This window comes from Mytilus galloprovincialis, chromosome 1 (assembly GCF_965363235.1).
Source record: "Mytilus galloprovincialis chromosome 1, xbMytGall1.hap1.1, whole genome shotgun sequence".
Taxonomy (NCBI): Eukaryota; Metazoa; Mollusca; class Bivalvia; order Mytilida; family Mytilidae; genus Mytilus; species Mytilus galloprovincialis.
Genome location: NC_134838.1, coordinates 127,953,011 through 127,968,849, shown reverse-complemented (window position 1 = coordinate 127,968,849; position 15,839 = coordinate 127,953,011). Strand labels below are relative to the sequence as shown.

Sequence of the window (15,839 nt, the reverse complement as noted above, 5' to 3'; positions counted from 1 at the left end):
GTATGTTTCTTTTACTTCAATCTCACTGACAATTCTTACCTAAAGAAACAGACTTTATGTTAATTTACATAGCACAGTAGTTTATTTAATACAGATATTGATTGATATTACCAGGAGACCATTAGTGACTATGGCTGGCCTGCATTAGTTATTCCCAACAGTATTAGATATAAGAATATTTGTGGTATGAGTACCAATGAGACAACTCTCCATTCAAGTCCCAATTTGTAAAAGGTAAACCATTATAGGTCAAAGATAAGTATGTTTTCAACCATTGATAATTTAACAAGTGAAAGGTCTTCTTCTGGATTAATGTTATACATGTATATGAAACATCCTTTCAAATCCTTTATGTTGAAAATTGATACTAGATATGTAGGAAAAGTGAAACCTAAATTTTGTCAGCTTTGAATTCAACATTTGGAGGTAATAATCCTTGGTGTTCTGTCTCATTGAATGTGTCCATAGTTTCTCTGTATTCTGTAAAACTCTGTGTGATGGATAACATGTCCTGATTGGTGTCTCTTGAAACATGTCCTTAGCAATCAGTAACACTGAAAGAGTCATGTAATATGTTCCTCATGATCATCGCCTTCAGTAACCAGATCAGTAACAATCAGTAACACTGAAAGAGTCATGTAATATGTTCCACATGATCATCGCCTTCAGTAACCAGTCATGTAATATGTTCCACATGATCATCGCCTTCAGTAACCAGTCATGTAATATGTTCCACATGATCATCGCCTTCAGTAACCAGTCATGTAATATGTTCCACATGATCATCGCCTTCAGTAACCAGTCATGTAATATGTTCCACATGATCATCGCCTTCAGTAACCAGTCATGTAATATGTTCCACATGATCATCGCCTTCAGTAACCAGTCATGTAATATGTTCCACATGATCATCGCCTTCAGTAACCAGTCATGTAATATGTTCCACATGATCATCGCCTTCAGTAACCAGTCATGTAATATGTTCCTCATGATCATCGCCTTCAGTAACCAGATCAGTAACAATCAGTAACACTGAAAGAGTCATGTAATATGTTCCACATGATCATCGCCTTCAGTAACCAGTCATGTAATATGTTCCACATGATCATCGCCTTCAGTAACCAGTCATGTAATATGTTCCACATGATCATCGCCTTCAGTAACCAGTCATGTAATATGTTCCACATGATCATCGCCTTCAGTAACCAGTCATGTAATATGTTCCACATGATCATCGCTTTCAGTAACCAGTCATGTAATATGTTCCTCATGATCATCGCCTTCAGTAACCAGTCATGTAATATGTTCCACATGATCATCGCCTTCAGTAACCAGTCATGTAATATGTTCCACATGATCATCGCCTTCAGTAACCAGTCATGTAATATGTTCCACATGATCATCGCCTTCAGTAACCAGTCATGTAATATGTTCCACATGATCATCGCCTTCAGTAACCAGTCATGTAATATGTTCCTCATGATCACCGCCTTCAGTAACCAGATCAGTATGGCTCTTCTTCGTCTCATGTTAGATGTCCTCAGTTACTGGTACACTTCTTCAGTTCTAAATTAAAAGAAATCTTTTGTGTAAAATGTCAGGTAGTACTCACACAGTGTTCAGTAACACTAAGTATCATGTATCACATCGTCAGTGTTAAGTGTCATTAATTGTCAATTGTCACAAATAACTTTAAGTGTCATGTATCACGTCCTCTGTGTTCAGTAATACTAAGTACCATGTATTACACCCTCAGTGTTCTGCAACACTAAGTGGCATGTATCACGTCCTCAGTGTTCTGTAACTCAAAGTGTCATGTATCACGTCCTCAGTGTTCTGTAACAGTAAGTACCATGTATCACGTCCTCAGTGTTCAGTAACACTAAGTGTCATGTATCACATCCTCAGTGTTCAGTTACACTTAGTGTCATGTATCACATCCTCAGTGTTAAATATCACCGATAGTGTTCAGTAACACTAAGTGTCATGTATCACATCCTCAGTGTTCAGTTACACTTAGTGTCATGTATCACATCCTCAGTGTTCAGTTACACTAAGTGTCATGTATCACATCCTCAATGTTAAGTATCACCGAAAGTGTTCAGTAAAACTAAGTGTCATGTATCATATCCTGAGTGTTCAGTAACACTAAGTGTTATGTGTCACATCGTCAGTAACACTAGGTGTCATATGTCACACCATCAGTGTTCAGTACACTTAGTGTCATGTAATACATCCTCAGTATTCATTTACACTAAGTTTCCTGTATCACATACTTAGTGTTCTGTAACACTTAGTGTCATGTGTCACATCCTTAGTGTTCAGTGCCATCGTCAGTGTTCAGAAACACCAAGTGTCATGTATCACATCATCAGTCTTCAGTTACACTAAGTGTCATGTATCACATCCTCAGCAACACTAAGTGTCATCTATCACATCCTCAATGTTCAGTTACATCAAGTTTCATGTATCACATCCTCAGTGTTAAGTGTCATTAATTGTCATGTGTCACATCCTCGGTATTCAGTCACACAAAGTGTCATGTATCACATCATCAGTGTTTGTATCACAACCTCAGTGTTCAGTGTCAGCGTCAGCGTTCAGTTACACTAAGTGTCATATATCACATCCTCAGTAACACTTAGTGCCATGTATCACATCCTCATTTACTAAGTGTCATGTATAACATCCTCAGAGTTCAGTTAAACTAAGTGTCATGTACCACATCCTCAGTGTTCAATAACACTAAGTGTCATGTGTGGCATCCACAGTGTTCAATAACACTAAGTGTCATGTGTCACATCCTCAGTAACATTAAGTGTCAGGTGTCACATCTTCAGTGTTCAGTTACACTTAATGTCATGTGACACATCCTCAGTGTTCAGTAACACAAAGTGTCATGTATCATGTCCTCAGTGTTCTGTAACACTGAGTGTCATGTATCACGTCATCAAGTGTTTTGTATCACTAAGTACCATGTATCATGTCCTCAGTGTTCTATAACTCTTAGTGTCATGTATCACGTTTTCAGTGTTCAGTAAGACTAAGTACCATGTATCCGGTCCTCAGTGTTCAGTAACACTAAGTGTCTTGTATCATGTCCTCAATGTTCAGTAACACGAAGTGTCATGTATCACGTCCTTTGTGTTCAGTAACACTAAGTACTTACCATGTATCATGTCCTCAGTGTTCTGTAACTCTAAGTGTCATGTATCACGTCCTCAGTGTTCAGTAAGACTAAGTACCATGTATGACGTCCTTAGTGTTCAGTAACATTAAGTACCATGTATCACGTCCTCAGTGTTCTGTAACACTAAGTGTCATGTATCACGTCCTCAGTGTTCGGTAACACTTTTTACCATGTATCACGTCCTCAGTGTTCTGTAACTCAAAGTGTCATGTATCACGTCCTTTGTGTTCAGTAACACTTATTACCCTGTATCACGTCCTCAGTGATCTGTAACACTAAGTGTCATGTATCACGTCCTCAGTGTTATGTAACACTAAGTGTCATGTATCACGTCATCAGTGTTCAGTAACACTAAGTGTCATGTATCACATCCTCAGTGTTCAGTTACACTTAGTGTCATGTATCACATCCTCAGTGTTAAATATCACCGATAGTGTTCAGTAACACTAAGTGTCATGTATCACATCCTCAGTGTTCAGTTACACTTAGTGTCATGTATCACATCCTCAGTGTTCAGTTACACTAAGTGTCATGTATCACATCCTCAATGTTAAGTATCACCGAAAGTGTTCAGTAAAACTAAGTGTCATGTATCATATCCTGAGTGTTCAGTAACACTAAGTGTTATGTGTCACATCGTCAGTAACACTAGGTGTCATATGTCACACCATCAGTGTTCAGTACACTTAGTGTCATGTAATACATCCTCAGTATTCATTTACACTAAGTTTCCTGTATCACATACTTAGTGTTCTGTAACACTTAGTGTCATGTGTCACATCCTTAGTGTTCAGTGCCATCGTCAGTGTTCAGAAACACCAAGTGTCATGTATCACATCATCAGTCTTCAGTTACACTAAGTGTCATGTATCACATCCTCAGCAACACTAAGTGTCATCTATCACATCCTCAATGTTCAGTTACATCAAGTTTCATGTATCACATCCTCAGTGTTAAGTGTCATTAATTGTCATGTGTCACATCCTCGGTATTCAGTCACACAAAGTGTCATGTATCACATCATCAGTGTTTGTATCACAACCTCAGTGTTCAGTGTCAGCGTCAGCGTTCAGTTACACTAAGTGTCATATATCACATCCTCAGTAACACTTAGTGCCATGTATCACATCCTCATTTACTAAGTGTCATGTATAACATCCTCAGAGTTCAGTTAAACTAAGTGTCATGTACCACATCCTCAGTGTTCAATAACACTAAGTGTCATGTGTGGCATCCACAGTGTTCAATAACACTAAGTGTCATGTGTCACATCCTCAGTAACATTAAGTGTCAGGTGTCACATCTTCAGTGTTCAGTTACACTTAATGTCATGTGACACATCCTCAGTGTTCAGTAACACAAAGTGTCATGTATCATGTCCTCAGTGTTCTGTAACACTGAGTGTCATGTATCACGTCATCAAGTGTTTTGTATCACTAAGTACCATGTATCATGTCCTCAGTGTTCTATAACTCTTAGTGTCATGTATCACGTCCTCAGTGTTCAGTAAGACTAAGTACCATGTATCCGGTCCTCAGTGTTCAGTAACACTAAGTGTCTTGTATCATGTCCTCAATGTTCAGTAACACGAAGTGTCATGTATCACGTCCTTTGTGTTCAGTAACACTAAGTACTTACCATGTATCATGTCCTCAGTGTTCTGTAACTCTAAGTGTCATGTATCACGTCCTTTGTGTTCAGTAACACTAAGTACTTACCATGTATCATGTCCTCAGTGTTCTGTAACTCTAAGTGTCATGTATCACGTCCTCAGTGTTCAGTAAGACTAAGTACCATGTATGACGTCCTTAGTGTTCAGTAACATTAAGTACCATGTATCACGTCCTCAGTGTTCTGTAACACTAAGTGTCATGTATCACGTCCTCAGTGTTCGGTAACACTTTTTACCATGTATCACGTCCTCAGTGTTCTGTAACTCAAAGTGTCATGTATCACGTCCTTTGTGTTCAGTAACACTTATTACCCTGTATCACGTCCTCAGTGATCTGTAACACTTAGTGTCATGTATCACGTCCTCAGTGTTATGTAACACTAAGTGTCATGTATCACGTCATCAGTGTTCAGTAACACTAAGTACCATGTATCACGTCCTCAGTGTTCAGTAAGACTAAGTACCATGTATCACGCCCTCAGTGTTCTGTAACACTAAGTACCATGTATCACGTCCTCAGTGTTCTGTTACTCTAAATGTCATGTATCACGTCCTTAGTGTTCAGTAAGACTAAGTACCATGTATCACGTCCTAAGTGTTCTGCAATACTAAGTGTCATGTATCACGTCCTCAGTGTTAAGTAACACTTTTTACTATGCATCACGTACTCAGTGTTCTGTAACTCTAATTGTTATGTATCACGTCCTCAGTGTTCTGTAACACGAAGTACCATGTATCACGTCCTCAGTGTTTAGTAACACTAAGTACCATGTATCACGTTCTCAATGTTCAGTAACACTAAGTGTCATGTATCACGTCCTTAGTGTTCAGTAACATTAAGTACTATGTATCACGTCCTCAGTGTTCTGTAACACTAAGTGTCATGTATCACGTCCTCAGTGTTCAGTAACACTAAGTACCATGTATCACGTCCTCAGTGTTCAGTAATACTAAGTACCATGTATTACGCCCTCAGTGTTCTGTAACACTAAGTACCATGTATCACGTCCTCAGTGTGCTGTAACTCCAAGTGTCATGTATCACGTCCTCAGTGTTCAGTAACACTAAGTACCATGTATCACGTCCTCAGTGTGCTGTAACTCCAAGTGTCATGTATCACGTCCTCAGTGTTCAGTAACACTAAGTACCATGTATCACGTCCTCAGTGTTCAGTAATACTAAGTACCATGTATTACGCCCTATGTGTTCTGTAACACTAAGTACCATGTATCACGTCCTCAGTGTGCTGTAACTCCAAGTGTCATGTATCACGTCCTCAGTGTTCAGTAACACTAAGTACCATGTATCACGTCCTCAGTGTTCAGTAAGACTAAGTACCATGTATCACGTCCTCAGTGTTCAGTAACACTAAAAACCATGTATCACGTCCTCAGTGTTCTGTAACACTAAGTGTCATGTATCACGTCCTCGGTGTTCAGTAACACTAAGTGTCATGTATCACGTCCTCGGTGTTCAGTAACACTAAGTATCATGTATCACGTCCTCGGTGTTCTGCAACACTTAGTGTCATGTATCACGTCCTCAGTGTTCGGTGACACTTTTTATTATGTATCACGTCCTCAGTGTTCTGTAACTCTAAGTGTCATGTATCACATCCTCAGTGTTCAGTTACACTAAGTGTCATGTATCACATCCTCAGTGAATAGTATCAACGATAGTGTTAAGTAACACTAAGTGTTATGTGTCACATCCTCAGTAACACTAAGTGTCATGTATCACATCGTCAGTGTTCAGTTGCACTAAGTTTCATGTGTCACATCCTCAGTGTTCAGTAACACAAAGTGTCATGTATCATGTCCTCAGTGTTCTGTAACACTGAGTGTCATGTATCACTATGTACCATGCATCATGTCCTCAGTATTCTGAAACTCTAAGTGTCATGTATCACGTCCTCACTGTTCAGTAAGACTAAGTACCATGTATCCGGTCCTCAGTGTTCAGTAACACTAAGTGTCGTGTGACACGTCCTCAATGTTCAGTAACACTAAGTGTTATGTATCACGTCCTTAGTGTTCAGTAACACTAAGTTCTTACCATGTATCACGTCCTCAGTGTTCTGTAACACTAAGTACCATGTATCACGTCATCGGTGTTCAGTTAGACTAAGTACCATGTATCACGTCCTCAGTGTTCTGCAATACTAAGTGTCATGTATCACGTCCTCAGTGTTCAGTAACACTTTTTACCATGTATCACGTCCGCAGTATTCTGTAACTCTTAGTGTCATGTAACACGTCCTCAGTGTTCTGTAACACTAAGTACCATGTATCACGTCCGCAGTGTTTAGTAACACTAAGTACTATGTATCACGTCCTCAATGTTCAGAAACACTAAGTGTCATGTATCACGTCCTCAGTGTTCTGTAACACTAATTACCATGTATCACGTCCTCAGTGATCTGTAACACTTAGTGTCATGTATCACGTCCTCAGTGTTCTGTAACACAAAGTGTCATGTATCACGTCCTCAGTGTTCAGTAACACTAAGTACCATGTATCACGTCCTCAGTGTTCTGTAACACTAATTACCATGTACCACGTCCTCAGTGTTCTGTAACACTGTGTCATGTATCACGTCCTCAGTGTTCTGTAACTCTAAGTGTCATGTATCACGTCCTCAGTGTTCTGTAACACTAAATGTCATGTATCACGTCCTCAGTGTTCAGTAACACTAAGTATCATGTATCACGTCCTCAGTGTTCTGCAACACTAAGTGTCATGTATCACGTCCTCAGTGTTCAGTAACACTTTTTATCATGTATCACGTCCTCAGTGTTCTGTAACTCTAAGTGTCATGTATCACGTCCTCAGTGTTCTGTAACACTAAGTACCATGTATCACGTCCTCAATACTTAGTAACACTAAGTGTCATCTATAAAGGTTCTTAGTGTTCAGTAACACTAAGTACCATGTATCACGTCCTCAGTGTTCAGTAACACTAAGTATCATGTATCACATCCTTAGTGTTCTGCAACACTAAGTGTCATGCATCACGTCCTCAGTGTTCAGTAACACTTTTTATCATGTATCACGTCCTCAGTGTTCTGTAACTCTAAGTGTCATGTATCACGTCCTCAGTGTTCTGTAACACTAAGTACCATGTATCACGTCCTCAATACTTAGTAACACTAAGTGTCATCTATAAAGGTTCTTAGTGTTCAGTAACACTAAGTACCATGTATCACGTCCTCAGTGTTCTCTAACACTTAGTGTGATGTATCACGTCATCAGTGTTCAGTAACACTAAGTACCATGTATCACGTCATCAGTGTTCTGTAACTCTAAGTGGCATGTATCACGTCCTCAGTGTTCTGTAACACTAAGTGTCATGTATCACGCCCTCAGTGTTCAGTAACACTAAGTTCCATGTATCACGTCCTCAGTGTTCTGTAACACTAATTACCATGTATCACGTCCTCAGTGTTCTGTAACACTTAGTGTCATGTATCACCTTCTTAGTGTTCTGTAACACTAATTGTCATGTATCACGTCCTCAGTGTTCAGTAACACTAAGTACCATGTATCACGTCCTCAGTGTTCAGTAATACTAAGTACCATGTATCACATCCTCAGTGTTCTGTAACACTAAGTACCATGTATCACGTCCTCAGTGTTCTGTAACTCTAAGTGTCATGTATCACGCCCTCGGTGTTCATTAAGACTAAGTACCATGTATCTTGTCCTCAGTGTTCTGTAACACTAAGTGTCATGTATCACGTCCTCAGTGTTTAGTAACACTAAGTACCATGTATCACGTCCTCAGTGTTCAGTAACACTAAGTGGCATGTGTCACATCCTCAGTGTTCTGTAACACTAAGTGTCGTATATCACGTCCTCAGTGTTCGTTAAGACTAAGTTCCATGTTTCACGTCCTCAGTGTTATATCATTTTAGTTCTATGACTAAATGCCGTCCTCATATTTCAGTAACCACTAGTGTCATTTATCACATGTAGTACGCCCTTAGCGTTCAGTAACACTAAATATTAGTGTTTAGTGTACGTCCTCAGTGTACAGTCACACAAAGTGTTATGCATAACATCTTTAGTGTTCAGAAAACAACTAAGTGGCATTTATCATATCGTCATAACTACTGTAGCAGGTCCGAATTGATATGCTAAACTAAGATTGAAGTTACTTGTTGTTCTATTACACGTAAGGTCTAAGGGAACAGTTTGTTTGTGTTCTGTTACACTGATGGTCTTATGGAACAGTCACGAGGTGTTCAGTTACGTAACAGATGGTCTAGTCTATGTGATCTGTGACACCAACACTGAGTGAATTGTTGTTATTATAGTTCTCATTTCCAACAAAATAACCTAAACTAACTATATCATAAACATTTTATTACCTAAAAAGCATTCCATCTGGCGGATCTGTTTTCCTGAGACATTCGGACTAACACAATTAACCCTCTTTAAATTTTACATTTTATCCTAATCATGGTTTTCTTTGAACATTCGAGAAAAAGGGGTCTCCTACCAAATACTTTTGAGCAATATCCCATATCATAGTTGCTTGATTTGACACAAAACAATAGGAAGATTGTTACTGGAAGCCAGTAAATGTGTGAAATATTGAAGATAGTGTCTTTGTTAAAAATGATGACTATTTCGCTTGTAGAATAAGTATTAAATCATATGTTCTTTAGACATGGGATATTGTGTTTATTGTATCCTAAGTTGTCTGATAATTTCCTTTCACACGCAACTTTAATTGATTCTAAATCGTTTTCTTTGTGTAAGTTTAACAAAGGATATTATAGATTAGATATTTAAAGCTACCATGAATTTGATGTCATTATGCCATTTAAAGTAATTAATATAAACTAATATAAAGGGTTTATGTTGATCTGAGGATTATAAGTCTACTAATATTCTTCTTTGTTCAATACACAACTTCTTTCAATACACGTTTTTTTGTCAGATCTTTATATACTAGTATGACCTTTTTCAGGTAAAAACAGGTATTTGGTTTCGGATATAAACAATTTTTAAGATCGAAACTACAACGATATTATCGGGAAAATCTCTATAAAACAAAAGCATGTCTATATGTGATGATTGATATGTTGCTAATGTTGGATAGAAAACACCCCTTATGTCAAATTCGAGCTAAATATATAATGTATAAATAAGAAATGGTATACATAGACATATAAAGGTGCTTTGTGTCTTGTTTTAAATAGATCCATTGTATAAAACACTAAAAATCGGATCATATTTACGGTTATTATCTTTAGAATAGCTTTATCCTCTGTCTTTTCAGTTCATCTTCTATTACACAGAACTGGTCTGTGCTGCAAGTCGAATACAGACTTATGCATGTCTGCACCATGCTATGAACCACTTTGAGTCTGACAGTTATGAGGCTAGAGGGGATAGCTCGATGAGGGGTTATTCCCTTTCATTTTACAGCAATATACAAATAAGATGTGGTATAATGGCCAATGAGACAACTATCCACCAGTTCAAATGGAGTGGATGTTAGCAATTATAAGAAACTATCCATGAAAAATGTGAAAAAATTCCTACGAGCAAACTAACGGCCAAGTTCATAACAAAACTACAGGCTACTGACATGAAACAGGCTCATAAGTAACGTAGTGGGGTCAAACATGTTTGTTAGCGTCCAACCTTCCCGTAATTGGGACAGAGGTGTGACAGCACAATATAAGAACAAAGTGTACAACTCGGCTCAAATTAATTCGCTTAGATTAAAAGATAGGCACGAGGTATTAAAACAACTATAATAAAAACATTAACTTAAGACAGATGAAGTTACTGAAAACTATACAGTTCAAAGAAAATTACAACTATAAATAAATCATGTTCTCCAGTAATAAAGTATCAACCAGTACTCATCCAACGGGTTTAGTGTATAAAGACGCAATAACCAGTCTGAGACATTGTGCAATACCAGAAAAAAAATATATAAACTGTGTTTTATTTGACCAAGAAAAGTTCCATTATAGATACTGTTGGAATGTGATGTATTATTCAACGAAGTCTGTACCATGTAATGAACTGTAGCGTAATTTATTATCCATGCCGCATGTTGATGGGGTGTGTGTTATTAAACGACCTTGTACTTGCAGAATCACATATCTGCTATACAACCAAAACAGTACTATATTGTCTTACCTGTTTTTGGCAACACTTTTTTGGAATTTTGGATCTCAATGCTCTTCAACTTCGTACTTTATTTGGCTTTTTATAACTTTTTTGGATTCGAGCGTCACTGATGAGTTTTTTGTAGACGAAACGCGCGTCTGGCGTTTATATAAAATTTAGTCCTGGTATCTATGATGAGTTTATTTGCACAAATCTTTTAGACTTTAAAATAATAATACCTGTGCAGTATCATTGGTTCTAGACGAGCGTGTGCCTATCAAATAAGTGTACAAGTACATAAAACTTTTCACTATTTAAGGTAAACACGGATACTTTACTAATACTTTAAACTTTACTAAAAAAAAACTTATCTTCTGATAATTATCGTAAGTAATAATTTGTTAAATTTAGCACTTCACTAAATCATTAATTTAAAAACAGAACCTTCAAATAATATTTATCGCTTCATTTCTTTTAACAAAACAGGAAGGAGATCAAAGCAAAAAGAGTACTAGGGATTGTAATAAGTAAGCGGAAATCAAATCAAAAGCGAATCCTTTTAAAAGTGCTGTTATTCAACCCATTATATGTCTGCAAAATATCTGAAAAGAATATTTGGTTACTAAAATGAATTTAATTTATTACTAACATGGAATTACAGCCTCACTCTACTGACTTTCTTTGTTAAGTCACTGAGCTTTAAAATTAAAAGAAAATACAGTCTTCCTTCTCAAAGTAGATTTAACTCGTGATTACCTGTAAATTAAAAGTAAAGGATGAACGGTAGTATTCTTGTATAAATATTGATAGTCCAAAGATCCGAGAAGTGGGGGTATTAAAATATTACAATAGTCTAGGTGGGTGCGAATCATTTGGACAACTTGACATTTATAAGTACGAAAACTAAAGAAACATTGTTTTCGTTTATTTAAAATGCATTGAAAGTCAAAAAGATTAAGGACCGGTAGATTAAGGACTGTCTCCGGTCTGCATTATATATAGGGTAAGGTTTTGTTCACTTGCTGAATACCTCCTAGTTTTTCAAGAATTTCATCCGGTTCATTTGATAAGATGAGTGTAGTTTGTATCTCTTGTTATTCATATTGGATAAATACAAGAATATCGCAAAGCTCTAATTTGAAGGTGCTAAGATTTTTTTTTCAAATATACATCGAGGTAACAAAATATTGAAATTTTGCTGAAAAGGATATTTTCGGACTAGAAACGGTCATGCCACCTACCCTCTACGTCCGTATTCTCCCCTTAATTGCAGGTATGCAGCACCGGAAGAAGATGAGTAACGTGTCTGAAAATGCACCATACGTTTTATGAAAGTTACAAATATGAAGAGTGGTACAGACTATCACAAACGAGGGGTGAAAAATACCAAATGGACACTCAAACTCGACTATAAACTGACAACGCCATGGCTAAAAAGAAAGACAAAAACCTACCAACAACACAGCATTGAAAACTGAGCAACACGAAACCCATCAAAATCTGATCTAATGTGCTCTGGAAGGGTAAGCTGTAGATCCTGCTCTCACATGTGGCACCTGTTATAGCTGTGATTTAATTGTAGTTGCTGAAGAAATGGGAGGAACATTCCCGGACTTCTACACGCATGAATGAGAAGAAAATGCATGTATGCGGCAAACATAAAATAGATACGACACAAACAAGTTTGGATTTGAGGTTGCTTATTGAAATATGTGATAGACATATATATTGGACGGATACAAGGTCTATACAAACATGTCTCATATGTTGATCAGCGAATCAACGAATACGACACAGAATACTCGCAAGTCTTGAATATTTCAATAATTAATTGTCGTAAGATGTTTGCCAGTGTGAAAAGAGGCTGTGGGCCACAAAAGTTGCTTGTTATACCAATTTCAATTCGACTTTACACACTTATATACAGTTGTTTTTTGAACTTGATACCTGAATAAAATTGAGGAAGGAAATGGGGAATGTGTTAAAGCGACAACAACCCGACCATAGAGCAGACAACATGAATGCATACATTAAATTCAATTGGGTTTGTAGAGGATGAAAAATTTACCATTAAATCTCTTTCGTAAATAGAACCTAATATCTCGTGTCTTTTTTATGCATTGACTATCTTTCAATCATAATGTTTTTTTTTTATTATTTTACTGACAGAAATATTTACAAAAAAAAAAAAAAAACATTCAAATTCTAGTTTGTTGCATGATTCTGACATTTGTTGCTGAATTCTTCTATTTTTTTCGTCTTTTAGAATTTGTTCACGTAATACGCGTATTCTTATTTGGTTTATTTCTTATGGTTACTTTATATCATTCATTTCTAGTGTGTATTTGAGATATTTGGACTTTTCCTTCTGTGGAAGATGATATAAATTTGGAGGAATACAGCCTTAATTTTGTAACATCTTGTTGCAGAAGACCATATGATGAGATTTTTCAGTTTACTTGCATATTATTTTCAAATGTCTTTTCTATACTAGCCTTCCTACTTTAAAATACTTGATCTTTGTATTGATCTAAAGTGATATAGTCGTTAAACTGGTTTATTCACCCAAAACGGATCAATTGTCAATCAATTATAAACATTTAATCTGATTAACCTGTAGTGGTCGTCTTCATGGTCTTTTGTCACATGGTAATTCATATCTAATAAATTTTTATTCACAGTGATAAATGACTGAATAGTTGTGTCTTCGTAGGGCTTCAGCGAAAAAAACAAGAATAACTACTTTGTTACTTTAAGTAATAATATTATAAAACATGACATGATAAAATTTTGACTTTGATGCATATAATACTTAAATAAAATATAATCTCCAACGGTCATTGACTAGTTATCTTTTAAACAACACACACACTCGCTCTGGAAAGGATTCACATTTGCACCATTAAAGTGTGGACACCGATTAATGACAGTTATAAATACAAAGTGTTTAATGAATGGCGTCGGGTACCTGATGACCCTGTTCTTGAACTCCTGTTATCTTCCTGTTGCTGAGGAGTTTGTTTAGGCTTATATTTATCCTTATGTTTAGACAGTTTGGTTTTTCTCTGTAATGTTGCTTCACTTACTATACGATGAATTTCTTTGGAACCGGATCCACTTGATGAGTCTGTTGGACGAGGATTTTCTATGATTTGAGGAGCAGAGTCTGAGCGAGAGAACCGTCGGGGTGGTGGCACTGGAGGAGGCGAGTCCTCCTTGGTACGTTCAGTTTGAGGTTTACTCTCTATTCGTACGTATGTTGGTGATGATCCAGTGTTTGTACTATCATACATAGTCGTTGGTTTATATTTACTATTGTTATATCCTGGTTTACCTTTGTCAATCATAGCGAGACGAGACCGGAAGTCATCAAGAGGTTCATAAGCAGGCTCCTCAAAGTAGCTCTCCTCGTCAGATTCATAAGTAAATTTGCTCTTCGGTGGCAGTTTACCTTCCCTGAGATACTGGTAGAGATCATCCACTTCCTCGTGAAGAATATCTTCTCGACTACTTGCTCGTTTAAGTTTATTCCCGTTTTTATTTTCTATAGGGGGTTTGGTTTGTCCAGAAAAGATATTCGCTAAAGAGTGAGTTCGATTTTTCTTCACAGATTCCGGGACGGATATAATAAGATGAATTGTATTGTTATAGTTAGCAACCATTTTGTTGCATTTTGTTATCATATCTTGACAAGGCACTGTCAAAGAGATGTTGGACATGTTTTTGGCTGTCACTAGTTTGAAGGGAACGTCTGTTGGAACCGGCGTAATTCTAATTTCTCCCTTGTCAATAGGGCACATAAAGGCTGTTTCGTCCGTGTATGCCCAATCAAATCGCGTTAACCCTGTGAAACGATTTTTGTCAACTTTTGGCCAAACCCCCTGCACAAGCTTTACAGTCATAGGAAGTCTAAATCGACTGAGTATATCTCTAATGGTAAAGACACCGGCAACATCATTAGGTCCTGCTATAGGCGTGAATAATCCTCTTTGGTCAAAGCTTAAAAATAATGTATTGTTTCTCGAATCTGTGCACTTTAAAAACTTCAACCGCTCCCCAGAGGAAGTCGTTGTGGTAATTTCTCCTGATAATATTAACTGTTCGCCTGCAGGTATAATATTTGAATTGTCAGAAGTTAATTTACCTTCACTATTTGCTAAAAAACCTTTAACATTTTGGCGAACTAGACATTTATTTGGCAATTCTTTGGCAAGTTTCTGAACAGTTTCAATGGGTCTTGAGGACCTACCGTCTTCTGAGAGTATTTCAAACCATCCTTTGTACGATATAGGTATAGATAGTCGTTGGTCCAATGGCACTATGCGACACAGTCCGTCTTTCGTTTCATATCTTTGAACACTATGTGCTAGAACTTTTACTCCAGTTTTAATCGAATGAACAAATACTTCTGGATGCAGTTTTCTTAAAGGAATTTTTGAAACTCCTAAATTACTAAACTGTCCTTTTATAACTTTTGCCACTATGGGTATATCGGATTTCATTACCAAGTTCTTAAGTTGTATTTGTTCACTATTCCATTCTGGGATCACAGTACTATACAATTCCCTCCCGTTCGCCATGATCATTGTGTATCAACTGTCGACATGTCAATTCCAATATTATGATTACCTGTGTTTACCTGTACAGGCTAATTATCATACCTGTTGGACGAGTTTAAAATCAGTCATATGTTGACTCACAGTACAAATCAACCAATACTATAGGAAGTTCACTGAACATTTTTTTATAGCGGTTTTTAAACTGTTAAAGTTTAGAATGTAGAAAATAAATTGCCATCAATAAGTGATTGTTACAAGAATTTGATTTATTAAAGATTACGAAAACG

At 37.1% G+C, this 15,839-nt stretch overlaps 1 protein-coding gene across 1 annotated transcript; it reads right to left on the bottom strand.

The window, feature by feature from the left end:
* Positions 1–13,736: 13,736 nt before the first annotated feature.
* LOC143058649 (uncharacterized) lies at positions 13,737–15,618 on the bottom strand. The gene has a single exon (XM_076232117.1). The coding sequence runs from the start codon at positions 15,577–15,579 to the stop codon at positions 13,924–13,926; it is 1,656 nt and encodes a 551-aa protein (XP_076088232.1). The 5' UTR covers positions 15,580–15,618; the 3' UTR covers positions 13,737–13,923.
* Between the last annotated feature and the right edge of the window lie 221 nt (positions 15,619–15,839).